This window comes from Haemorhous mexicanus, chromosome 3 (genome assembly GCF_027477595.1).
Source record: "Haemorhous mexicanus isolate bHaeMex1 chromosome 3, bHaeMex1.pri, whole genome shotgun sequence".
Classification (NCBI taxonomy): Eukaryota; Metazoa; Chordata; class Aves; order Passeriformes; family Fringillidae; genus Haemorhous; species Haemorhous mexicanus.
The window spans coordinates 41,310,339-41,338,117 of NC_082343.1; the positions used below are offsets into that span (position 1 = coordinate 41,310,339).

General features: G+C 42.6%; 1 protein-coding gene across 4 annotated transcripts in view; it reads right to left on the reverse strand.

Annotated features, from left to right (window-relative positions):
- LOC132324882 (protein ELYS-like) overlaps nucleotides 1-24,497 on the reverse strand; it is a 41,112-nt gene extending 16,615 nt beyond the window's left edge. Inside the window, exons 1-20 of one of the 4 annotated variants that reach the window (XM_059841483.1) lie at nucleotides 24,357-24,375; nucleotides 19,573-19,668; nucleotides 19,346-19,472; nucleotides 18,022-18,275; nucleotides 14,235-14,415; nucleotides 13,241-13,448; nucleotides 12,280-12,396; nucleotides 11,476-11,560; nucleotides 7,061-7,211; nucleotides 6,230-6,362; nucleotides 5,962-6,143; nucleotides 5,443-5,504; nucleotides 4,518-4,646; nucleotides 2,342-2,432; nucleotides 2,166-2,255; nucleotides 1,847-1,987; nucleotides 971-1,075; nucleotides 755-848; nucleotides 334-457; nucleotides 175-231 (exon numbers count right to left, since the gene is read on the reverse strand). In XM_059841483.1, the coding sequence (XP_059697466.1) occupies nucleotides 175-231; nucleotides 334-457; nucleotides 755-848; nucleotides 971-1,075; nucleotides 1,847-1,987; nucleotides 2,166-2,255; nucleotides 2,342-2,432; nucleotides 4,518-4,646; nucleotides 5,443-5,504; nucleotides 5,962-6,143; nucleotides 6,230-6,362; nucleotides 7,061-7,211; nucleotides 11,476-11,560; nucleotides 12,280-12,396; nucleotides 13,241-13,448; nucleotides 14,235-14,415; nucleotides 18,022-18,275; nucleotides 19,346-19,466 (2,325 nt within the window). In that variant the 5' untranslated portion in view covers nucleotides 19,467-19,472; nucleotides 19,573-19,668; nucleotides 24,357-24,375. Of the gene's footprint in view, nucleotides 1-174; nucleotides 232-333; nucleotides 458-754; nucleotides 849-970; nucleotides 1,076-1,846; nucleotides 1,988-2,165; nucleotides 2,256-2,341; nucleotides 2,433-4,517; nucleotides 4,647-5,442; nucleotides 5,505-5,961; nucleotides 6,144-6,229; nucleotides 6,363-7,060; nucleotides 7,212-11,475; nucleotides 11,561-12,279; nucleotides 12,397-13,240; nucleotides 13,449-14,234; nucleotides 14,416-18,021; nucleotides 18,276-19,345; nucleotides 19,473-19,572; nucleotides 19,669-22,113; nucleotides 22,143-24,356 lie in introns of those variants that run through there. The other 3 variants (XM_059841482.1, XM_059841481.1, XM_059841484.1) reach the window with 3 other exon arrangements.
- Nucleotides 24,498-27,779: the final 3,282 nt, after the last annotated feature.

Genomic DNA, 27,779 nt, shown 5'->3' on the forward strand with positions numbered 1-27,779 from the left:
TAGAAAGAAATTAAGCAATGCTTCTGTCAAGGACTTAATTCTATTCTAAATGTGTTCACTCACACTGTGTTTGAGGCATAAACTTAAAAGTGTTGTTAACCACACACAGGTGACAAGTATGTAAAAACTTTTATGTGCACACACAGAAGAAGTAACAAAATCTGGAAAGGATACAATTGCATGTTTGTCGCTTTCTTCAATGCTTTCTAGCAAATAGAGATCCAGCAGTGCCTGAAATGAAAGATGAAAAGGTTTTTTAAAGCTCCTGCCTTTCACCATCATTGGCTTTAGGGAGCTGCTGCTGCTGGGGTTTTCAGTGAACAGAACACTCACATGTAAACTGACAGGTGGGTATTTCCCAGTGCCGCCTTCATCTCTCTGCCACAACTTCTCCACTTCCTCTCCCAACTGGGAAACCATTCCATCAATCATCAAGCAGTCAGAATCCCATTTGCCTCTGCAACAAAAGGGAGCAGGGGCTTGCACAGAGTCAAACACTCATTCCAGCCTCTCAGTGTCACAGAGTCAGAGTCAGAGGAAGGATGGTCCTTAGCTCACAATGAAGTTATTAATTAAGGAGTCCAAAGCAAAACCCAAGAGAAGAGTTGCAATGACCTTTTGGGTTGCACCTTTGCTTTCATGCTCTGTTACGTCTAATGCCAAAGAGTGCAGACAAAGGGTTTTAACTGCAAAAATAACCACTCTCACATAGTCTAACAGTGGCAGCTTTCTAGAGAATTCCTCTAAGTCTTACCTTGATAAGCGCTCAAGTTTCTGTCGGTGACCCGTATAGTAGCTCTGAATCAGAGGGTAATTGTAGAAAGGTCTGGACAAATGCATGTGATCATCTACAAGTGATAAAGTAAAAGCAAGTTTAAGAAGTAAGACCACGTTTTTCAACTAAAACTTTGGTCTAGACAGACAGAAATCACACAACCTCAAGTGTTTTGGTACAACAGGCTCTGCTTACCTAAACCCTCGGGAAGGAGACTGGATCGACAGAACCAGATCACCACTTGTGCATACAAAGAAATGAGGCTGGTTACCATCTGCTTATTCGTCAAGTCTGTAAAACCTGAAAAAAATGAGTAAGATGTTTTGGATATTCCTCTCTTTTTTAAAAAGCTCCCTTCAGCAGAACAAACACATGGTATAAAACACCCTGGTGGAACTCTTCTTATGTGTGGTTGTCCCTCTGGATCACTTATGATTTGAAGGAAAGAAAACCACCCTCAAAACAAAAACCAATCACTACAAAGAAACAGAATCACTAAAGATTAAAATTGAAAAATTATAGTGTATTATATAAGAGAGATATATCTATTAGATAAGGAAGAAGAAGACATTTGTTTTCCATGTAGCAGAGATTTTTACTTTAGCAAAAGAGATTATAGTCCTCTTTTTCCCTCAACAAGCCAACAACAATTTATAAGATCAGAAGCCAAAAAGAACTCAAGGAACTTCCTTTACACATTACACATTTCATCTTCTATTGTATTTCCCAGCAATTTGCACACAAGTATCAATTGCTAGCTAACAATTAGGAACACTTCTCAGCATTACCACACTCAGTTGCTGCAACTGCTGCCCAGGTGCTTACTCAGCTCAGTGCTGAACAGTGTAGCCTCCCCACAGCCTCATGAATTCCACAACAAGCTGCTCCCCTGAACTCAATTTGGCTTAAATCAAAGTCCCAACTGCTCAGATTTAAGCTTCTCCTCCCAGTTCAACCTGACACTCTCCCAGCCATCCAAAACAAGAGTGGCTCCTGTCTCCAGAGTTAATACCCAGGCATCTTTCCAAACGTTAACTATCAGACCAAAGGCCTAGCAGTGCTCTCACCAACCTTTCTCAGTAAGCTCTCGGGCTTCTGTTAGAAAACAGTTCAGGACTGTGCTGAGGTTGCTCAGCAGCAGCTGGCAGTGCTGAAGGGACTGTAATGTCTGGGGGTCAATGAAGTTGCAGGAGCCGTCAAACAGCGGAACACCTTGTCAAGGAGAAATATTAAATCATCACTCAGCACAGAAACTGAACACTTCCAAACTTAAACACTTCAACAACCACAAGACACTTAAAGAGCCAGCAGCATACACTGGCAGACTACTGAAGAAGATCCTTTACAAAGAATGACTCCAGGTTTCAAACACCACCACACCCCTACTCACATATTTGGTCCAGTTCATCTTTTGTACAGATCACTTTGTTCCACGTCCACTCGAGAACAAACCGTAAATTTACAGCAGAACTTGGCTGCTCTTTAAAAACAGAAAACAAAAAGGACATGAAGCCACAATTTCTAACCAAAACACGCACAACATGGAAACAATGGAAGCAGCATTACCTTCAGAAGTCCAGTGTTTAATGCATCCCGTCAGAAGTTCTAAGGAGCCTGTCTGCACAGCAGCTGACAACACTGCCTCTAACTGCTCCTCCTGAACAGAACAACAAAAGCAAATCACAACCTCACAGACTTTCCCTCTAAGTCTCACCTTGACAAACAATGGAGTTTCTGTCCATGACCCATGTAGCAGCCCTGAATCAGACACTACCTGAGCCACTGACAGAAGTGTTTGCTCCTAACTGGTTACCCATTCAGACATTAGTTGCAAAGGCAGCTAGTTCCACATTCTGGATTCTTTCTCCATTCTAGCCACAGGCTGGACTGCTTGTTGGTTTGAGGAACACAGGAACCTTTTCCTCTGACATTTCAACTTCATGCAGGCTAGTTTCAGTCTCCATTTCTGTGCCTCAGGGTTTCAGTCTTCATTTACGGAGTCCAAATTCACTATTTCCAGTAACATCCTCTGCTAATACCCATTCTGCACTTTGGGCACACCCCTTTGCCATCAGGAACACCAGAAGGGGACAGAGCAAACACCACTGTGTTTGCATGGAAACTGTGAAGCTGAGGCCAAGCAGCTCCTGAGATTAGCAAAACAGGAAGCAGCTTTGACAGCCAAACATTAAGTTACAATTTGTTAAAGTACCATAAAGAAGTGAAACATTTCAGTTCTAATGGGCTGGAATTTCAGCCTGTTCAATTACTGTATTCTAATGCCATGGGAGTCCTTGAGAAGGATAATGCACAGGCATGCACACACATGGGAAATCATGTAGCAGCTTACTCAAGCTCAGACATTTATTTCAGGTGAAATGATCCTGCAGCAAATTTTTCTTTCCTCTATTTTTTTTTAAACAAATTTTAAAAGTTTCCATTCTAAGTAAAATCATGACATTTAAGACCAATTTCTACATATTAGAAGACATACAGGATATTCCCATCATTTTCTGAAAATGCATTTCAGACAAGGAAACATGCCAAATACTTCTTAGGGTACCAAACAAAATTCCAAGTTATTTCACCCTAATTCTGAATTTTTTCTTTCTAGTATTGAAAAGCAGTCCTTACTTAAAGCAGTATCTGAACAACATAGTCACAATTCAGCAAAGGGCATCATAAAATTTCTTGCTATCCAAAGTAATTTCACACCAGAGTTGACATCAGAAAATCTAATCAAAATGTAAAAGCCTACATCAGGCTTGCAAAATAAGCATTCTATGGTCTGGGTCTGCTTGCCAAATTTGTTTTAGCTACCATGCTAAACAGAAGTGTTATTTTTCCTGACACATTTCTACAGTCTGGTGAAGAATCCCACAGACAGGAAGATGAAGACAGGGGGAAGATTGTTCTCCCCTTCCTAGTGCTTGCTGCTCCACTCCATGATGGTCATCTAACCCTTCAGCTTTGACCCTGCCTGGAGAAAGATAGCCTGTTCATCACAAAGGCTCCTTCTTTCATGAAACCTTTCAGATGAGAAACAAAGTTTGCTGCACGGAAAATGGAAAACCCATGAGAGGGATGTGAAGCCACTGTGGTGACAGACAGAATGTAGCAGTGTTGAGAGATACAGGTGATGCAGGTGCTGCAGCAAGAGGGCAGTCTAAGAGGAGGAAATCGAGCTCCACAGCTTAAGGCAAAGGCTACAAAGGTAAAATTTGGGGGAGTACAGGGAAGGGAAATTACCTGATGAAGGGAATATGAGAGGAAGTGGTGATGCAATTGTCAGGTAGAGAGCACCATTATAACTGGTTAGCATTTCCTTGGAAGGAAATAACATCAAGTGCAGCAAGCTGGTGTTTGCAATAGTGCACGTCTGAGAGAGGCACCATAGGGGCCTCCTACTGCACTGCACCCAAGGCTCTGAGATACTGAGGGCCTGAAGAGGATGAAGGCTGTTCCCAAGGAGAGCTGCTTTCTGATGCATGTGCCCAGCACTGACTGAATGCTTCTGCATGCAGACCTGGGGCATGGAATTTACAGACGGGTCACTGAAGACAAACCTCTCAGGGCTGTTCACAGTCAAGAGGACTGGATCGAAGAACATTATTACTTCTGCTAACTGTATGTCAAAACCTGCCTCAAAGAAGCTTGCAATCAAAAATCATGGTCTTGTAGTATCTACAGCCTTCAGACAAGATGGATATATCTCCCCCTGGATTCCCCAGCATACACCCACCTGACTCAGACTGGATGGTTGGACATCAACCAGTCTTGGAGACAGCAAGCCAGCTACAAGACACCGAGTGTAGCTGTCACGAATGGCTTCACTTATTAAAGGACCAGATTTCTTCAAAAACTTCAGGGTCTGAAACATCAATCAAAACACACAGGTTAAGACAGCATTCAATCACTAAGATCACTTAGACTGTCAGAAAGCTGCATTAGTAGCAGCAGACTTTAGTTTAGCAATTTTGGTAAGCACTGCAATGCGTAGTCTTAGAGACAGCAGAAAACCAATAGTTGGGGTTTCTAAAAAAACATCCTATAGAAGAAAAAACCCTTGCAATGCTGAAGGCAAGAAAGTATTTTCCAGCCTCTCTGTCAACACACAGGCCTTGCTTTTCCCTGAACATTGACACAAATTACATCCTGTAGAGGTTAAAACTAACACAACTACAAATCACTCTTTTAAAGACTCTATGCTCATTTGTGAGGAAGATGATGTATATGGGTATATTTACTGAGCTGGAACTTAATTTGAAAGGGTTTGTCAAAAGCTGTGCAGTGGTTCAGAAATTAGAATTTGGCCAAGGTTGAGAGAAAAAACATGCTTTCCTTCCTCAACAAATAAATCACTTCTCCCTTTCTCCATGCTGCCCTCTTTACTCAAGTTCATCAGGGATCAAAACCCTAACTCCACTCTACACAAAGAAGTAAACACTTTCCCCAGCTCCCACCACACTCGTCCTTTCTAGCCATTCAATCCCTGCTCATGCCTCCCTAGAACAGTGCCATTTGCAAGAGACTGGCAGGATGTAACTGCAGCTAGGCATGTGGATGGGCAGGGTGAGCATCAAGCGGCCTCTGACACTCAAAGCACTGCAAGGGAAAGTTACAAAAGGTTCATCTCTTGACACTCTCAATACAATAAAAAAAGTCACCTCCTTCTGGAAGCCGGTGCAAGTCATGTGAACAACTCCCAAGTTGAGCAAGCATGTCACATCTGCAGAAAGAAGGAACATTTGACAGACCTTGGCACCTTCTCACCAGCTGATGCTTTTTAAATAGTGCTGTCTGCAAAGACAAACCTCCAGCACCCCTTTCCTTCATCACATCACTCACACACGTCCCATAAAAAGGAGTTACTCTCTGTCTCTAGAAACCTGAGTGCTACCCAGTGCTGTGCTTTGGACCTCAGCTCAAAGGCATTTCATTTTGTGACCATCACCCCTTCCCAGGCCATGTTACAGAAGGCCCAAAACTCAGCTGCCTGTCAGATATGTTTCACAAGGCTAAGTACCTTGTCAGGACAAAGTAAGCAGATTGGAGAAGGTTTGGGGGGCTTTTTTTGGTTTGTTTTTCGTGTGACAAACAATGAACAAGAAAGAGAACCACTCAAGTGGCACTTGACCTCCACCAAAGCTTGCCACTATTCAAAAGAAAAGCAGTGAAATACCTACCAAAATTATAGGTGCTTGGATTAAAAAACTGTTCAGGTGGTGGATAAGAAGGAGGAACCCCCCGACTCAGACTACGCTCGTGTACCAGAATATCCAAAATGAGGTTTGGAGAAGTCATGCTTATAACAGGATCCAGTGACCACAGTGCAAAATAGGGGCAATCATGAAGGAATTCTTCTGGCCTTAAAGAAAACAAGTGCATATGTTCAACAGCAATTTTCAAATTAACCCTTTGTAGGGATATTGAAACCTCTTAATTAAAACCTACCTCAGTGAGTCTGGCATTTGGGCATGATACCAGCGATTGATGTCAAACACTCCCAAATAAGTAGATGGCTTTCCCTGACCATAGGTATTCACTTGCCAACTGAAGATTGATACGCTGGTGTCAGGAGAGATTACTGTCAAAGACAAGACATTGTTTCTTGTTGAAGAAAATACAAGATTTTTGCTGGTTTTAAAATATCACTTTCTATTTTGGCTTAATTCTGTTATTTCACCCAAGACACACAACACTTTATTAAGAATGATAAAAACAATATACAGAGTAGCAACTGTCCATGTGATCGGTTTTAATCATACTGCCTCTTTCTTTTTCAAACTGTATCTGTTTCATAACAAACCAAATACACAATTATTAGCTCATCAAGTTGTTCATCCAGATAATCAAAAAAAGGTACCAAATAGAACTGGCTCCAATACTAAGCCCTGGGGAACACCACTAGTGACCAGGTGCTAAATGGATGCAGGCAGAGGTTTGATCAGGTAACGTTCCTAAGCAACAGACACAATGATCTTACTGTTCAATGAAGACAAATGGCAGAACAAACTAACTGACCAGCCTTATACAGATGACCCCATACACTGCTCTAGCATCCCAGCAAAAAAAAAGCCTACTTTTTCTCTTAAAGAATGATGTTCAGAGGGATAAGAAAGTCCCACATAACTTCAACAAACAATTTTGCTTTTTAAATAAGCCCAACAAGGTCAGCTAGATGAATATTTAAGACTTGAAGACTGTGGGTACAGAACAGCATTTACTGCTTAGATTTCCAAACCATGTAGTTCAGAATAACCAAGCAGGGACATCAGAACAAACCTTCATTAATGTTATCCTCTCTGTCAGCATGGTTGCGAAATTTTTCTATGGTCTGACAGCTGAGTAATTTAGTATTGCTGGTCTGCCCTCTCAAGGGAAAGATTCCACCAGTGAGGTCTAAACTGTACCTTTCATCACAGTATTCCAAACCCTGTTGGGGGGAAAAAAAAAAAAAAAAGGTAATTTTCTTTAGATCCCCTAAAAAAGAATGTATATATTTAACATAACATGAATATTGTACTGTTTATTTAACTTATTTCTGATAGCAAATAAAAACTACATCTGACATTCAAGAGAATTAAGTGTCAAATTTTAACAGATATTGGCTGAAAAGGCTTTGCACATTTTTCAATATTAGCATTTGCTTACCATACTTTGCTCTGAAGCATGCACAGTTCACACTGTTTTATTAAGGAATTTTGGAAGTAACAGATATATGCAGGGCAGATAAGAAAAATCAAAACCATCTCTTTGAAAAACTAACATGAAGCCTAAGCAAAGAACCTCATCTTCACTGTAGGATAACTAATCACTAAAACCAATTTTAACAGAGATGATGTCCTGAGCAAGAAATTCACCATTCCAAAAGACAGTTCCACAAGATAAAGCACTAAAATTCCATAAACCTGTCCTGCAATAATTTTAATGACTAGAAATTTCTGCTTTCATTCATATATGAAGAGCCATTCCACCTTTCAGTGCAGAGGGGAAGAAGAAAGTAATACCAAATAGTTCCTACCAAAGACAACTTCCTAACCAAAGCTGCGTATTTTAAGTTTTCCACTCTGGGGTAAGCAAATCTAAGTTAAGGTACTCCAGTGTTTAGAAGATATTAAAAAATGACGTTCCAGAGCAGTTAAACAGGACAGTGTTCAAAGGAGTTGCACTGCTCAGACTCTGACATGAACACAGAGACTGTACTCAAGCCTTGTGAAGAACAAAAGTAAGGATATGCTCCAGGACCATGAACTGATCTGCAAGATACAGCAGCTGCTGAGATGATCTAAAAGAGGTCAGTGCAAGTCTAATTTAAGCGTATCTTTCAGTTTTTTTACTTGAGCAGATTTAAACCAGCCTTGAAGGCAACAGAGACTCAAGTCTGACACGTGTTTATAAAAACACAGAGCCACATGTTCCAAAAGGTCCATTGGTGACTTTTACCATGGTTTCATAGCCTCAAGTCTGATTCCTGGGATGTACAGCAGTGATGTAAGCAGGCAAATGTTTTAAGCTCCTATGACTTAAACTCAGTGAACAAGGAGCAGTAGTAGATCAATTTCTCCTTGTTTACTCAATTTGGCCTGGCAAATGGGAACAACTCTTAAATTTTATGTCACTGAAGACCACCAAGAAGAGAACCATCGTGTCATATTGACCAATCTGTGACCACAATAAGTATTCCAACACTTAAGTGTCCACTGGTGAGCACAGATCCTACTGTGATGCATCCCTTGGGAAGGGATTAAGAATTGTTTTGTGGGGATTTTTTGGAAGTAGATGCTATCAGGTCTCAGCATGAAAATACACGATTAAGTGGTTTATCTGTAAGCCAGCTGAAGAACCTGTCTTTCCTCCTCAGAGGGTGTTCAGCTCTCTTTAACAGCCTTCTAAGATTGGTTCCTGTTATAATCTTTCAACACGTGCCTGTGAACGTACTACTGGTTGTACAGTCTGTAGAGGGATCTAAGTCTTACTTTAACTACACCACAGGTTTTTCAGGTCACCAACACAGTAACATTTTTTATCACTTTGTGTGCTTTTTTTCTAAGAGTGTCAACTGGAATTTCTAGTAAATCCATTTTTAAAGACTGATGAAACATTTCAACTCTCTGAGGTATAAACTGACATTTGTCACATCTTGTTCAGAAAAGACAAATAGCTGCCAAATAGTTAAAGGTCTCACATTTTAACATTAAATTGTTCAGATGGAAAAAAGTAGTAGCCACGAGGGAAATAGAGACAATTGCTTTTTCCCCAATGCAGCACACAGTAAAAGGTATTGTCCTTGTCACTGCTAAGACTTAGCTGAAAATTTTCTTTTAAGAGGATAAAACAAAACTAAAATTTAAAAGCAAATCTTGAGAAAATTAAAGAAACTTTCTCCTATCAACCTGCCAAAGTGCTTAGAGCACTACAAGATGCAGGAGTGACCTGCAATGAAAACCCTTAAAAAAAAAACCCAAAACCAAACACAAAAAAACCCCAAGTAAACAAGGTGTTCTGTTCCTCTAGAGCACTGTCTATTTTTGTCACTTAAAAACTGCACATGGAGATATGACATGCATATTCAGACATGCTGAACCACTTAAAGGTATTTCTACTTCATCACCATGAAGGATGATGTATTTTAAAGAAACACCACCTCCTCTGAACACCTAACCTTTATCTGCTCAAAAGCAACACTACCACATCAGGAAGGCCCTTTCCTACAGACAAAAGGAAAAAAGCATAAAATTCAAACTCATTCAAAAAATTCAAAACTCAAAGTCCCTATTAAAAAAAAATCTTTGAACCACAATCCAAGAATTATCTCAATTTCATTTTGTACGACTGAGAACATACAAGGACAAGTGTCAAATAGGAGGAAAGACTTGCTGTGAATTAAGATTACTTTCCCATCAAAAAGATCTTGGTAGAGTTTCGTGCATACTGCTGAATAGAATTAAGCATTATAGAGGTGCCTCTTGCCTCTGTTAGGTTATCTGAGTCCTAATGATGCCCCTTCTTTATTTTAACTGTTCTATACCACAGCATCTCTGGAACCAGTTTTAAAAATTTATGGAGACTTTTCTGACCAAATAATACCACTGTACATTGTATGTACATCTTTTGCTAGCTTTAAGAGTAGATTTCAGAGACAACCCATCCAAAACTCACAACAAGAGTCATCTTTACAGCTACTGAGTTTCAGAATCAACACTGAAGAGACATTGTAGGTATTTCTGTAGGTGTATTAGAAGTCAGGCTCATAGAGTTTAAAAGAAAAACAAGATTATAAAATAAGAGATCAGAAAAATCTCTATAAAGAATTATATATGACCATATTGTAAGAAAGGCAGACAGACAGAAGCTTCCTCAGATCTACAGTTTGGTAACACAAAGCTATTCAAAGCCTTGTCTTCTCTTCCTACATGCCATTCATGTGATGCTTAAATTCAGAGCAATTTCATTTGTAACAGCTATTTCCTCTTCAGGAATCAGATGTGTAATGGCTCCTTGCAGATGAATCTAGGTGGAACTCATGACACTGAATTACAAAATTGTATGGCTTCAGCATGGACAGATTGTGTTTGACCAATCTGGTCATCTTCTACGATGGAGTTACTGAAACACTTGATGAGGGAAAACTGACCGATGTCATCTACCTAGACTTCTACAAAGTCTTTGACACAATCCTCATGACATCACCATCTCTAAATTGAAGACAGGCAGATTTGGAGGGTGGACTACTCAGTGGATAAGGAATTGGTTGGAAGGATCAAGCCAGAGAGTAGTGGTAAAGTCTATCTCCAGGCATAGACTGATGTTGAGTGTGTCCCTCAGAAACCTGTGTGGGGACTGGGGCTCTTCAATATCTTCATCAATGACACAAACAGTGAGATCAAGTGCACCTTAAGCAAGTTTTCAGGTAACACAAGGCTGAAAGGTGCAGTTGACAAAACAAAAGGCTGGGACGTCACCCAGAAGGATCTGGAGAAGCCTGAGAGGTGGACCAATGGGAATCTCAGGACATGAAGGTCAGCAAGTCCAAGCACAAGGTCCTGCACCTGGAATGGGGCAATCCCAGATATGACTACAGACTGGGAAAAGTGACTGAGAGCAGCCCTGCCAAGAAGGACATGGGAGTTCTGGTGGACAGGAAGCAATATGCACTCATAGCCCAGAACTCCAACCTCATCCTGGGAGACCTCAGTGCAGCCTTTCAGCACATAAAGGGAGCTTATAAAAAAGAGGGAGGCTTTGACATTTTACAAGGGCAGATAGTGACAGGACAAAGGAGAAGGGATTTTCAACTAAAACAGGAGATTTAGATTAGGTGTTAGTAAGAAATTTTTTACTGTGAGAGTAGTGAAGATTTGGAGGTCAGGCTGCCCAGAGATGCAGTAGAAGTCCCATTCCTGGAAGTGCTCAAGGCTGGGGTGGATGGGGCCCTAACAAACTGATCTAGTGGGTGGCATCCATACTCATGGCAGGGGATTGGAATAGATGATATTTAAGGTCTTCCAACCAAAACCATTCCATGATTCTATGACTTGTTTTGAAAAGTACAGACAAAAGAATGCCTAAAAGGACTCATCAAACGACTTTTTTCTAAAGTCTCACTGATCTTTCATGGTAAATATTAATCTGGTCAACTTAACTGATCCTTGGACAAAATTACTACTTTCATCTTCTCACATACAGGCCTGTCTTACCTCATACATGACTTGTCCTGATGCCAGGCGTTTCCTGTCACCAAATGCTAACTGCAACAGATGTAAACTCACAACATCACCTTCACTGGAAAAGGTTTAAATGAGAAAATTTGATTAAAAGTTGCTTTACAATTCTCATTGTCATTTTATTAGATCCAGGCTGAAACTTACTTAAGAGCACATTCTCGCTGAAAAGAAAAACACTGCTTCCCAAAACATGATAACTGGTCACATTTAGCCATTAAAACAGAAATTTTGACATGAACAGCTTCAGGGGTAAATGCTAACTATGCCTTTGTTTGGAAAGCTTTAATATGCAACATGGAGGAAAAAATTGCTAAATTGCTGGAAATAGCTCACAACAGCAAAGCTTTCTCCATGAAAACTGCTTTTAAGTTGAACTTAAGAAGACTACCAGTCTATGAACAGCTGTGCTGATTAAGTAGCTTGCTGATGATGTTTGCTGTTCTGCATCTGCAGCCTAAACCACTTTAAATGATACTGAATGTCATGGTGGGAATACCAAACAAATCTTGAAGCAGTCATCAAGAAACGAGGGAAATCATTTGTGACTGCAAGCACAAAAACATAGCCACTGTTTCCTTTGCCTTCTTCCACAAGGTAGTAAAGAGTCAAGCCCCTTTTTGCAAATGTAAAATCCTGATAAAATTGCACTGTAAGCTTAACACTTTTCATCACCTGTACAGTTAAAGAAACAAAATGAATACACAGATACCAACCGAATGTGAACAAATATTAAATTAAAAAAAAAAAATCAGTGACTTAAGGCAAAATTTTATTCACCTTTGTTGTGTAGACTGAACAGCCCACAAGTAGCAACAATTGCGGGGATCATTCTCAGGCTCTTGAAAAGTAACTGCATAGATAGGAATCCTTCCTCCTTCAAGCTGGGAGTGGTGCCTACAGGTTTAAAAGAAAAATATAGAAAAAAGGAGAGCCTGCTGGCTCTTGCTGTTTGTAGAAGGGTGGAAGCATCTTCTGGGAAAAAAGCAGCTTGCATGCTAATCGTCAAAGTACAGATGGTTATACTTCCATTTAAAACAACTGATGACTGACAAGCCACTACTTCTTAAGTATTTGTCTTCCCAACTTCAGAACTTCAATTGCACCTTCACAATCTTTTTTTTTTGCATCTAATTATGTGTCCACTGTCTATTTATGCATCCATAATGCATCCACAACACATACTTAGTTTCTGGTGAGGCACTGTAGACTTTCTAAAGTAACACCTATCTGAATGTGGTCATATATTTCAAGTGGCAGATTTCAAATCAACTCTAAATTCCACTATTACTTATAAATATATTTATCCCTTCTTCTGATCTCCAAATCTTTCCAAGAAACTTTCATTCACAGTATATTACTGGTCTGGGAATGAGTCGACCACCAATTTCCATGAAGGCTGAAATGTAGGAAAGAATGTGATTTCAGGCACAGATCAACTGTTGAATTATCATGTCTCACTAGATCATCATGGACACTTTAAAGAATATGATCACCAAAATCACTTTATTCATACAGTGAAGCCTTTCAATGGATGCCATAATTGCAGTAACTGGTTCTGAATCATTCTAAAATCTTTCACCGAAACACGCACATTGCCTGTGTTGACAAAATACAATTGGACAGAACAAACAGACTTATAAAAAATCAGCTCTATCACATCCCTACTGCATGACTTCCTGAAGCAAAAGACTGAGACCCCTGCACCTCCAAGTGCAACCAAGTGGAAGTGACTACTTACTCCCTCTTCAAAGTTTTCATATTCCATAGTGACAAGTAGCCATCAGAAAATCCCACAACGAGCTGGTTGCTTCTGCTTATGTAGCACAGGGTTGATACTGCTGTTCCTGAAGGACTTCGTAACTGAAAACAGAGATGCCTCCCTTCCCTGGTCACAGCTTCTCTTCTTTGTGGAACTTCAGCAGGAATTCTAGTGACAACTTCTAGATCTACACACATAAAAAGCAGGTGAGAAATGAAGGCATTATGCCACTTCAGTTGCATTTTACACTGACGTGATTATACAACGTGTATAATCTAATTCTTCAAGCAAAAACACCCATTTGTGCAGCACCTTTTTTTGGCTATGCCTGTTTCTGCACCTATTCAGAGAACAAAAGGAGTCTCCAATGGGACAGGTATTCTCACTCCTATTTCAAAACTGGGTACAAATGTAACCATTGTAGACAAATTCCTTTATTGGGCCTTATAAGGAAGCGACTTGAAGGGATATGAACTCCTGAAGCCACTCTTACAATACCCAAAACAGTGTCTGCAATCTGAAAACACAAATTGCAGGATTCATTCACCCAAATGCAGGATTTTTGAAAAGACAGATTTATTTTAAAACACAAGCCTAAAGCCTGCCCCAAGCCATTGATGGAAATAGGAAAACACTCCCAAGGAATCTGGTACCTCTGACACAACCTCATATTACACTGTTGCACTGACTCAAATGGAAAAATTCCTACCTCTCACTGGCAAGAATCACAGGGACAAAGGGATGTGGGCAGCAAGAGGCCTTCTGAACATCAGGAGCACCATTAAGCCACTCCCATTTCTGGATCAGTTCGGAACCACACCATGTCAAACTGCTGTCTGCAGCCAGCAGTGGGCAAAGCCAGAAATGCCAGTAGCCAGTCAGCACACTGGGATCTTCACTGGGATACAGGCTGGGTTTTGAAAGGAAACACATTGTCTTACTTCTAAATTCAAGTTTAAAAACTGCAGCTTACCCGATGCTTCTACTTCATTCTGACTGCAAGATAAATCATCCAAACAAAGGTCAACCAGAAGGACGTGGCCAACATCTGTGGCCACTGCTGCCACTCCAAAGAGCCATCGCAGACTCTGGTGCAAGTGCCGCGTGCTCACGCTGGCTCCGCCGTCATTGCTGATGGGCTCGATGGCAGTCACCTGCAGGGAACTGCAGGTTAATTTCAAAGCTCTGACAGCCTCAAGAGTAATCCTCACAAGGGAGGCCAGCATTAGCACACCAGAAACAGGACAGGAAATACAGGTTCATAAGACTTAAAAACAAATCATTGCTCCCCATTATATCAAGCAGAAAGGAAATTAATAGAAAGAAAGCTCTCTCCACTTCAATGGTGGATTCTGTCATTACAGCTTACCAGTTTCCATTTCCTACTTAGAAATAATTGCATCTAAGAAGAGACATGAAATCAATTACGTGCTAGAAGCTTTACCATGTGTAAAGGACTTAAATAATAAAGACAAGCTAGATCTAGCTCTCCCACTACTCAAAGCCCATCAGCACTGTGATACAGCCCAGGCCTTCTTTACCCTGCATTTTGTAAGCTAAATGAGGACTGCAAGGAAACAAGGCGGTGGCTGTGGGGTACACCAGACACACCTCTTCCATGGGAATGAAACATTCCTAGAAAGGGTTGGAGGGAGATGCTGAATAACTAAAATCTATGCTGGCCCTCACTCTGATTGATAATATCCAACAAAAATTTTAAATGCACACCAGCACTCTTACAGATGGTAAGGAAAACTGTAAAAGGCAGCCTAAACCAACAGCAAGAGACCAAACAAGAACTTGCTCAGCCTGAGGCAGGAGCTCTCTCTGTTCCCTGACAGGCCAAGCACTCTCCATGACCTCAGCACAAGGTGAACAGACCCTTCAGCACCCACACAACACCCAGGACAACACCCACTGCTCTAGCAGAGACACAAGCACACCAGGGCTCCTGCACTAAAGGAGCAGGACAACTCAGGAACAGGGGCTACCTTCTGCCTCTTACAAATGCAGCATCATGAAAGCAGACAGCTTTTCATCAACAACAAAGGTTTGTCTGAAACAAAGAAGTGAGTATCACAAGGTAGTCCATCTCTTTATGCAGCTTATTTAACCCTAGAAGTGGGGGAAAATATCCAAACTTATAGGGCCCCTGAGGTTTTCTTCTCTCCCATATCAAGCACCTGCTTATGACTGCCCTGCCCGGCCACCTGCTTCACAGTTCACCTTTCACCTTGAACACAAGAACTCCAATCTTAGAAGTATCTTTAGTTATTTAGGAAACTTGGTTTTCTTCCAGATTTCTTATGATTCAAATTAAATTTTTAATCCTCTCTGCTGTTCCAAGGACCAACAAAAGTATTTTGATTACTCAGATTCTTGCACTCCCAAGTATCGGTGACCGAGGAGGAAATATAGAACACATCCTGCTGTGCAATTAGCCGAAGTTGAAATGTTGCTTGTGAGTTCTTTTCAAGTTATTTTTTTCATTGTACAACTGGCTCCAAATGAATTTTTAGTAGTTTTGCATAGGCCTCCAAAAATGTTCCCTGGTTACTTCAGTTTTCCATGTAGAAGCTCCTGAAACGACATATTTTTCCACTATGCTATGCACTGCTTTTTCCTATTCTCCTATTGCTTTGCCAACTCATTCTGGGAAAGAACAAAGAAAACTTTTTTCAGCTCACTGAATCTGAATGCTGCCCTTCTGCCTCATACGAACCAGGAAAATTTGGGAAAATACCATGCAACAGTTCTGAAACATGCAACTGTTATAAACCAATTCGATGTACTTCATGTTTTTAATTCAAAATCCAATTCAAATCATACTCATCAACATTTTCAGTCTCCTGCAGCATCTCATACATATATCAAGAGGGCATCGAGAGACACATGCAAAGATATTATGCCAAAATTCTAAGCTCCTGAGTCTGGGTTTTTTAACTGATTTATTTATCCTCTGAACAACTCAACATCCACTCTTACACTAAAACCATTCATACAGTCACGGTAAGCGTATTAATACACTAACAACTTGACACCTTGGAGCAGAGTTGCTCTAAGTTAAACTGTACAACTTAGCTGTCCACAGAACTCATACCTGTTAAGAAAACAGTCCCAAAAAACGAGCGCTCATTAAAGGTTCAAAAGAGTTAATGACAGAACTGCAAAAAGTGATGGTAAGAAAAGACCCATAATTTACCTTTAAAAAAAATCAATCTTAAAATCAGAGAAACATTCATGCAAATCAATCCCCCCCAAGTATACATTACATAATATGCAAATATGAGTTTCTGAAAGAATTCAAAACATATGGACAGCAGCCAAGTGCAAGTTTTATCGACTTGTTTTTGCTTACCCTTACTCCCACTCACAGCCTGAAAGTTAAGACTCCAAATAGCAATACCTGTGTCCTGACTATGAATTAACACAATACCAAAGACATAGGAAGCAAAACGCAAGCAAGAGACCAAACATACTTGTAATCATGAGCTTTCAGGGCATAACAGCAAAACTTTCAGAGCAGCTTTGGCTTTATTTCAAAATTCCTACCCTTCATCACCCAAAAACCAACTCTTTCCTGCAGGGCTTCACCTCTGCTCCTGAATCAGTTTTTGTGGTATAGAACAACTCTCTAATACAACTAATTGTTGGAACTAGCTTCTATTTCAAAACACTTCCACAGCTACGGATTCAACGTGCAACATAGTCCTTACTTCTTAACCTTTGCTTTTCCTAGCTTACTTAGATAGAAGAAATAAAACCTAACATACCAACACCACTTACCAAAACAATTTACTTATTTTAAGCTCATGCTAGCACACAGCCTGCTTTTCCATCTACAACTTGAACAGATAGCAAAACAACACACTGGAACGCTGAAATGACTTATATCTTTAGAACTTAACACAAATGCTTACTACTACTAACAAGACTTCGACCTGTACTCTAGCAAGTCAAACCAAATAATGTGAGGGAAAACTGAGTAGTAAATAAGTATTTATTTGCTGCAGATTCTAAGATGATGAAAACACGGTGAATCTTGATGTTCTGATAACTTAATCTGATTCTTGTTTCCACTGCATTAATGAGACCCAGGGACACAAAATCATTTGAATTCAAGGGTTACAGAAGGCAGAAAAAATTATCAACATTACAACACTGTATCCCATCTACACAAACACTATATTCAACAAACAAGAGACTCCAAGGACTGCAGACTAAAGTAAATCTGCCAACTATTTGACAGATAACTCACTAAAATCTTTTTTCCAATCCTAGGTTAATAGAAAAACCTATTCTGTTCCCACATCACCTGCTTCCTAGTCTGAGATTGATGGGAATGTGTCAAAGTCATTAACAGCACAATGATGGGAGTCTGTGATACTTTAGGGACACTGTTACTGTCAGAAATTAGCCATTTAGAAAAGGTAGACTACAGACAATTTAAGTGGGGTTTCCTTTTTTGCTCTGAAAAAAGAATAAAGGTTTTCAATGCCTTTTTTTTAAAGTGGAGAATTTCGTCACCATGTGCTCTATCATGTTTTCTTTTTTTACTATCAGTAAACTCAAAAGATAATGCAACTGCTAAGTCCAAGATTTTACATCAAGGCCCTCTTGACTGGATAATCTGAACTGACAGTATGTCAATGCAATATAAAAAGGTAAGTCATACAAAGAGATGTACAAGAGCTTTTCCTGAAACAAGATTATGCAGCACCAAACAACACAAAACCTTCATTTCCCCAAAAGATACATACCCTTCCTGGAAGAACAACTGCTTTAACCACTCTTGAGATCCCAAGGTCATACAGACAGAGAACACTTCCCTCTGCTTCCTCCAAGCCAACCAGGAGCCCAGTCCTCTTCTGCCAAGAGAACTCCTTCACCACACGGACAGTGGGAGGCTGCTCGTTCACCCCGCTGAAGCGATACGCAGAGAGCCGCTCTCCTGTCACCGAGTTCACCACCTCCAGCTGGGGGCCACACGCCAGCCACGCCAGGCCACTTCTGCCTGCAAGGCAAAGGAACACCACTCAGCAAATGCCCAGCAGCAGAACTGCAACAACAGCAAGGGCACTGGGCCCTTCCCTCAAATGCAACAAAGCCAGGAAGGCCAACCTACCTACACCTGGACAATTCTTTTAAATCACCCACTGCAAATCTCAACCAATACTTCTTAAAATAACAACCCCATTCCTTTGCATTTGGACTTGTCATTCCTGCACTCAAGAACATTCACTCTTTGGGAGAAAGATACAATAGACTGAGCTCTAGTCCGTACACCATACCTGGCTTGGCTTTGCTAAAAAACACCTAAATATGTACAGGAATACAAGTCTCAAAGCATACTTCAAATGCAGCCCATCTAAACCAATTCAGTTCCAGTTAAGAATTTTCTTGACACACAACTACTCTGGGCAGGGATTTGGACAGGAAATTATCTTAAAATGGGCACCGCACGCGTAATTCCAACCTTTACACGAGCTGATCCCAGAGAGAATTTAACAAGTGGTGTTTCACTGAAGAGTTTAACACTTGCTCCTCTACTGAGGAACTTCAAGCTCAAAGGAAGGATAAGCTCCATTACTGCAACTACAGTCAGGTAGATAAGATTCTACCTCATCTTAACAGAAGCCCAGGCATCCAGACAGGCATCCAGCTCTACCTTCAGATCACCTAGAAAGTCAACTGCCTCATCTGCTTAGCTGTTGTCAGCAACTCTCACTGGGTCCTCAATCTGCATCCTATTAAATACCTTGGAAACACATGAGCTGGTAAAAAGAATACATCCTGAAACAACACTATTTCTTCCTTGAAAACTGCCTTCTATTTCATTCAGAACTGAGGAGGGCATGGTCAGCTATATCATTTCAACAGCACAGGATTGGAGCAGGCTGTTGCACTTTCAATTGTTCTAATTGTTTCTAATTGTTCAATTTGCTCCTAATTGTTAAAATATCCTGTTGGCACTATCAGAACACCTGATCCATTTTACTTCACAGAACCTACCTGATGCCATGACCCTGTGCTTCAGGCAATAACAACTTCACACCAAATTCATATTTAAAGGAAAATGCTCACCTCCAGAAAACTTCCCACACAGCGCAGAGTCTAGGGTGATCTCATCTTCCCCAAGTGCCTCAACAGTCACCTCTGGAAACTGCAGCAGACTGCTCGTTACCTGAGCCGTTAGGTCTCGCATTCTTCACTGGAAAGAGAGAAAAAAAGGCAAAGAGACTCAAGTCAGCTGTAAATATCTTTGAGACTGACCCAAGCTTCATCAGTATGCAGTGATAAATCTCCCATACATCATTTGTAGCTCCTTTTGCTCAAAAGAAATGGCACTTGGGGCAGTTTTTCATCTCACAGCAGAGCACAAGGAGAATCTTGAGCTTTTCTGATGCCTATGAGATCAACAAAAAGTGACACAGAGGGATGGACAAGATAAATAACAGGGAATAGAACAACACACCGAGTTCAGGCTTACTCATACAGGTTAGCAAGATTTGATCTCAGAAAAATCATATTTTAAAAAGCTTCTCAGTAAGCGGTATAACTCTCTGCACTTTCCCTTGATTTAATATAGTATTATTTTTGTGAATTGTCTTCTAGTAGATGTCACAGATCAGCCATGTCTTGTTTACTTGCTGCATGCTTATTTTTGGCATTCAGAAATACAACATTCTGGACTGAATTCTTCTTCAAATTCTTCCAGAAAACATACCGCTAATAATTTCAAGCAATACTGACTCTTACAGCTCATCAGTTAGAAGGATTTTGCCATACATCTAAGAGGTGAACATAATACAAAACTTCAAAATATTATTCTTTTTCCTCTGCTGAAATCCTTATATTTCTTATTCCAGTCCCTTCCTTCATATTGCCTTTCCTTATCACATCTCTGCAGTATTACAGAAAAAATTTCTAGGTCTCCCAGACAGTTTCATGCTCATACAGGTGAACTCCTTAGGAGTTTACATTTCAGTATGCCAAGACTGATTTTTTTTTTTTTTTTCTGGAGAAACTGAAGAGATGAACTAACTTACAGGATTAAACAGGTGGCGAAATATGAGATAATCCAAATGCATGGAAATACAAATTACTTTAAGTATCTATGTTTTGCAAGTCATCTGGCTTACAGAAAAGGTCTCTTGACAGACAAGACAAATTCAACTGTCTTGTTCAAACAGTACTGCTTTCTTCATGACATCTCAAGGTATTATACAGAGGTCACTAGTGCTGGGTTGTGCTCCCATATCTGCTGCCAGCAGGACAACGAGCACGTGAAGCACGGGAAGGGTAAGTCAGGGTCCTACACTAAGCACAAGTCAACATTTTGACAAAAATGTTGCTGATGGCAAAGCCAGTACTGTAGCCAGCCAGCCTGACCACTTTGCCAGCATTCACTACTAGCACAGATCAGGTTCCAAGTGGGACAACTCACTTGCAGAAGTTTTGCTGAGTTTCTCTTTTGGTACTTGCCATCAATTTCAAGTGACAACTTCTGCATGGTATCCAGGGGCTCCAGAGAGTAAAAGGCCTCACAATTTGACCAGCATTCTTGCTTAGTTTGATTGCAATTTAGTGGATATATTTCAGGAGTAACCCATAATACCAAATACTAATTCAGACATATCTGGTTGATGAATAGCATCTTTGAAATGTTTCAGTGTGCTCGCGTTCCTATCACTGGGCACCACTGGAATGTTCCTGGCTCCATCTGCTTTACACCCTCCCTTCAGGTATTTATGTGCATTGATGAGAAGCCCTGAGCCTTCTCTTCTCCAGGCTGAACAGTCTCAGTCTCCCAGCCTTTTGTCAGAGAAGAGCTGCTCCAAATCTCCTCTAACCATCTTTGTGGCCCTTCACTGCACTCTCTCCAGTACCTTCATCTCTCATCTAGACCTAACACAGCATTCCAGCTGAGGCCTCACCAGTGCAGTACTAGAGGAAAGATCACCTCCCCTCACCTGCTGGCAAAAGTTCTTCCTCATGAGCCCAGGCAGGATACCATCAGCCTTCTTTGCTGCAGGGACACAGTGATGGCCCATGGCCAACTGGGTGTCCCAGTCCAGCTGGTCAGGCCCCCGCACACACTGGTGCCTGGGTCCTCCCCAGTGCAGGACTTGGTACTTTCCCTTGTTTAACTACATAAAGTTCCTGTCAGCCCATTTCTCCAACCTGACAAAGCACATATACTAAGGAATTTTAGAAAAGAGTACAAAATTCCAGAATTATTGTAGCGAGTATTTTTTTTCTTTTTTGTAAATACGAATGGAGATGTCTGTGTGGTAAGTATATGATTATTAATACCATATACCACAATAATAGCAAGATAGCTTTAAGAAAAGAGTCAGCAAATATCTTGCAGTAGGGCAGGTAAGAGCATGCAAGGAAACTTCTCAGCTGAGTGCTCTCCATGAGTCACCCTGAGTGATCCTGCCTGAGACACTGCCTACCTGCTATGCCAAGGGCACAGAACCTTGTGGGGCTAAACCAGAAATCAAATTGAAACATCCTCTACTGGGGAGATTTGAGTATAAAAAACTAACTCCTCATCATCCTAAAAAGAGTTCTTCCCTGATGGAAAGCTCATATGTTAACACAGCATACTCCTGCCCACAATACTAAAAAAATCCATCCATGAACACCAGTAAGCACCATCAAATAAGTAGAACTCCAAGACCTAAACCATTTTTGTAGAATATGAAAATACCAGAGCATCAGGCATGCTGAGTTTTGCTCCAATAAGGCAATGACCATTTGAAACACCTCTTTTTGTTTTCAGAAATCGGGCATGGAACAAGGTTGAGAAACCTTCTGAAAAATTATGAACAACATATACTGACCTCTCTATAAGGATGCTTTCCTTGCATCATGTTGCTAAATTAAACCAAGAACTGCTAGAAAATCAAAACAGAGGGGAAATAGTTAGATCTAAATTAAAGGCACAAAGCCTCTCAACCTTAAGAGAAATATCCAACAGCAACTGCATTTCAGCTCTCCGTGAAACAATAACTACAATCACATTCTTATTTCTGTTAGAAACCAGATTAGGGTAAAATGTCCCATGCTTACTCCACTTTCAGGAATAAACCAGAATTCAACCTCCCAGCTGTATCCTATAGCAATGCAGTCTGTGTGCAAGTTGCCAAAATGACCATTCTTTTTCACCCTAGGAACTTATAACTTCCAAGCACCATGAACTATTTCCAAAGACAGAAATGTCATAAATCTTTGGATTAAAAAGCTTGAGAGGGGGGAGAGGGAAGGAGGGAAAAGAAAGAGAAAGAGAAATTGCGTGTTCAAGCAGAATTACATGCAGCCAAGTCAGAGTTCTGAGATGTCAACTCTGACTGATGGTATTCCACAAAAATCAGTTTAAAAGGCCAACAACGTTATGGGCTCACTGAAGAAAAAGCTAAAAATATGGTCAGTTACAGCTGAAGACAAGATTTCACAGGACATGTTGACATCACTGACATCAAAAGAGAGACCTTGCTGCCATCTCTCATTTGCTCCTTTGTTCTACTACAGTATTTTGGAAGACATTTCCAGCATACCACACTGGTATGCCATACCATTGCTGGCCTTTCCCAGCACAAATTCCAGAATCACATCGAAGAGAAAGATCTGCCAGAATCACGTACAGTCATCTCTTCTAAACACAGTGCTCGAGCCATCACCTAGAGCAGGCTGCCCAAGGCTATATCCAGGTGGATTTGGAATATTTAATTCTCCAATAGGTTTTTACAACCAGCAACCTGACAAGACCAACTACAGAAACACCTGCAACCCACGCAACAGGGTGACTCTCTCTCGCCAATTTAAGGATTCTATTCTCTCCACCAAACCAGCACCACACCAGGAAAGGCCGGTCTCCACTGCATGTCCGACACCTTACTAGGCAGAAGATGTAAAATTCACTGAAGCTTCATCATGCCTGAAAAAGCCAATCCCAGGCAAATGGATGCAGGAAGGAGAGATGAGGCAGCACGTGAATGAGGAGCTGTCCTCTCCATGATACAGAGCCGTGTGCCCAAGTAGATGGGACAGCTGCCAGCCAAGGCTGACACAACCAGCCAGACCGACGGGCCCTGCAAAGCCACCTGCACGGCCACGCTCAGCCCTATACCCCAAACGGGGTGCAGCCACCCCGACACAAACAAGTCCCTCAGTTTCCTCCAATTTCCCCAGACACGATGAGGAAGCAATCACTAGACCTGTAACACTGACAACAAACATTCTATTGGCAGAAGCTCCAGACATGGACTCACAGTTTATTAAGGAAGGCACCGAGCACTTTTGTTTAAGCCAGCAGCAACTCTGCTTCGCGATGTTTTGCTTCGAGCAAAGACCCAGAGACCCCCCACAGATCGCACTGGATTCTTCTAAAGCTGTGGCCTCCCCACTGAATCCATCCCACGTCCCGCAATCGCTGCTCTACGAACAGAGCGCATTTCCCGCCTCCTCATGGAATACAACCCCGAAGCCCGGCGGGGGAGGGGGAGGCGGAATCAGAAAGAAGTAAAGAAAAGCCCTCCAAAAACACGGCCGAAGGGGCGAGAACAGAGGGCGTGCGCGGGTGGCCGGGCAGGAGGAAAAGCTCCTGGCGGCAGCCGCCGCATCTCCCACGCCCCCCAGCCTGACGGAGCCTCCCGGCTGCAGATCCTCCCATGTGCGCTGCCCAGGCCGCGCCGCCCGGGCCTCCCCCGCCGCCGGGGGCCGAGCCACGTGTGGCGGACAGGGCGCCGCAGCCCGGGGGTCACTTACATAAGGGACGGGCGGCCGGGCCCGCCCGAGGCCCCCGCGGGCCCGCGCTGCGCCAGCGCCGGCGCCGGCCTATGCGGCTCGGGAGCGCCCGGTACCCGCTGGTACGGAGGAGAAGGAAGAAAGGGAGGAACGAAGGCAGACAGGCGGGCGGGGGTCGCCGTTGCCGCCACCTCCGCCGCCTCCTCCTGTCCGCGCCGCTGCCCCCAGCCCAGCCGAGCCCGCACTCCCGGTACGTGCCGGCGCCGGTGGCATCTCCCTCCCGCAGCGGCGACAACGGCACGGCCCGGCACGGCTCGGCCCCGCGCGCCCGCGCACCCACCTCGCTCGCTCACCCGCCGCGCGGGGGGCGGGACGGGATGGGGGGGAACGGGCTGAGTTCTCGCGAGATCCGCAGCGAACCTCCGCGGGAATTTTCAAATGCGCGGGACACGGCCCCGGGCGCTGTCGGCGGCGGCCTCTGGACTACGGATCCCGGCGTGCCGCGCGGCGGCCGCTTCCGCTCCCGCCCCGGTGGCTGCTGTCTGTCGCGGGGCGCGCTGGGAGTGGTAGTTCCTGGGCCGGCAGGACCGGCGTCCTGCAGAGCCCGTCCGTGGGGACGGCTCTGCCCTCTTGCCCCACACCTCGTGGGGACGGCTCTGCTCTCCTGCCCCGCACCTCGGGGGAGCCGCCGGCAGGGGCAAGGCTGGCCCTGCCTACCTGTACCTGTCTCACCGCAAGAGCCGCTCACCCGCTCCTCCGCCTTCCCGCCGCGGTCTGTCTGGATTTCATTGAATCACAGAATGGTTTGGGTTGGAAGGGACTCTAAAGATCATAGAGTTACAGCCCCCCTGCCACGGGCGGGTACACCTCCCACTGGACCAGGTTGCTCAAAACCCTTTTCAGCCTGGCCTTGAACACTTCCAGGAATGGAGCATCCACAGCTTCTTTGGACAACCTGTTTCAGGGCCTCATCACCGTCACAAAGGTGAAAGTAGAAGTAAAAGACTTCCTCCTACTATCTAATATAAACCTGCACTCTTTGTTTGGATCCATTCCCCCTTCTCCTGTCATGCTCTTGTAAAAAGTGCCCATCCATCTTTCTTGTAGGTTCACTTCAGGTACTGGAAGGCCAGTCATTGGGTCACCCATTTAAAAGGTTTTAATTTAAAGGGGTAGGCTATTTAGCTGCTGTTTTCCTCTTAATTTTAATAAAAAATTGTATGTAAAACCCCAACAAATTAATATAAAATTAATGTTATGCAGTTAGTCACTGAAAGGAGAAAAAGTAAGTATGAAGTCAAAAGTGCAAGTCTAATGCTACTCCTTTCGGTGTGTGTATTTTAATGTGGCCAAAACATTATTTGACTCTAAAAAAATATTAAAAAAAAGAAAGCAAATAGTATAATGGAAGGTATCCCTGCCCATGGCAGGGGTGTTGGAGCAAGATGATCTTTAAAGTCCCTTCCAAGCCAAGCCATTCTATGACTCTATGAAATGTGCAATGCTTCTAAGAAGTGGCAGCATCATCAAAGGGGTGGCAAAGGCATTTAATTTCTCCCAGCATACATTATCCCTAAATTACAGCTATGCCTCTTGTGAAAAATGCCAATCACTTGTTTTTAGAATTTTAAAAGTTTAATAGTAATAAAATAGTTATAAAAGTAGTAATATAATTAGAGTAATAAAAATTTGAACAATTTGGATTAGGACAATACAAGACAATAAAAGCAAAGAGTTATGGACAGTCTGGGTACCTTTTTCTGGGCAGCATAAGCCTGCAAAAGGACACATGTTAACAGAGGATTAACCCTTAAAAGCAATAGCCTGTTGCATATTCATACACCTCATACATGATGCATAAATTCCATTCAAACACAGGATTCTGTTTGCTCAGTGTCAACTTCTTCCTCTTAATCCTGACAGAGTCTTCAGGGCTGAGTGAGGCGGGGAGAAGTTCGTTTCTCCTGATAATGGAGCAATAAATTCTCTTTCTCTGAAAGATTTGTGTGTCCTGTGGCTGCTATCTCAGTGCGAGTACCTCATTCCTTTCTTAGAAAATATCCCACAGACATAGTTTCTGTTTTAACTACAAAAGTTACATTTTAACTACAAAACTACATTTACCATACTATTAAAATGTTAATACAGCACTACTAATCAATACAACATAATACATATAGTAAATATCTGCGTAGAGCCATATAATATGCACTTTTCACACTCTGAATATCGAGTTGCCATCCTTTATACTATTATGCAAATCTTTTTTGTGACTTGGTGGCTGCTGTTGCCATTTTAGATCTATTAATTTGTATCATACAAGAGCACAGGTCACAGAGATGAGCCCACCGTCAGGACAGCACAGGCCAGCCCGGCCCCTGACCGGGGCGGGGGGAGGCTGTGCACAAGTCCCAGGGTGTCAGTGAGACAGAATTTGCCTGCAAAGAAGGAAGCCTGGCCCTGGTCACCAGCTGATGGGTGATGGCAGAGCTGCCTGTTACACGTGAGAGACAGATCTGGGGTGGGCTCAAAAGCGAGGACAGGCGGCTCTCATCTGATGTGACAGAGAGCAGGGAGCTAAGGGAGAAATGCAAAGATAGGCATGGCAGCACCAGAGGACCAGCCAGACCCATATCCTTTGCAAAGACATGTAGAGTGATTGTGTGCAGGACAGGACTGCATTTACTGAGGGAAGGACAAGTGCTTTGGCACTTGTCACAATTCACAATTCAAAGTGGCAATTCAGCATGGATGAGATCCTTAGCTCCACGCATGGAGACGGAAGGGCTTCATGTCAGGAATTATTTGTGGAACAGTGCTTTCAAGGTTTGGGTATGATCTGAATAAGGACACGAGGAGAAGTCTGGACCAAAGCTGTCCCCCCTGTCACAGGCATAAGTGAACAGGGGCCTTAACAGCAGCTGAGGGGCCGTGGGATGAACTCGGCTGGCTTAGCCAAGCTTGGGCTTCAACTGACAGCAAGGCTTATCTGAGCAGGCATCAGGGAGCTGAGCAAGGAGTGTTTGGAAAAAAGGATCTATGATGCATCTTGCCCAGTTTTAAGTGTCTACGGTGCAGTCATCAATCCATTCAGCTGGACTCCCTTTTTAGGTGGGGAAAGGAAACAGCTTTTTCCTGAGTGCCTGTCCTGGCTGGCTTTGGATACTTCCCATAGGATTAGCTGTAATTGGAGCCTAGGTGGCATTGTAGGTAGAGACATCTATGCTGTACCTTTTTACTTTTGGTTGGGTTGATCTCTCTTTTAGAGATTCATCTGAATAGAGCATTGGGTTTTTAAGATGCTTGGCAGGTGAATTTATGTTTGTGGTAGGGATTACATGGAGATAAGGTATAGAGGAGAAAGAGAACAAGAACACGATTTTATACCACCCATTCTAAAGTCTGGAGAGCAGGATAAAGAGGAGTGTCCAAAAGACATGGTGGTCAAGTGAGGGAAGGGAAAGGGGAGGGCAGAGATGTGGCAGAGAGAATAACTTCTCAGGGGGAGCTGACTTGTGGCAGGTGCCTGGCAGGTGGTGGGAGATGGAGGGGAGAGCTGGAGCTGCCTAAGAGGAGGTCATTTTGAGGCTTCCACAAAAACAGTGCTGACTAAATGTGGGGGCGGGGGCCCAAAGAGGGAGGAGGAATTTCATGAGGAGGAGTCCAGCCTTTCAGTGAGCTTACAAAGCAAAGAGAATAGAGGTGCATGTTGGTACTGGGTTTGTGTGGTCAGGTTTTGGTAGTGGAGGAGCCTCAAGGGTGG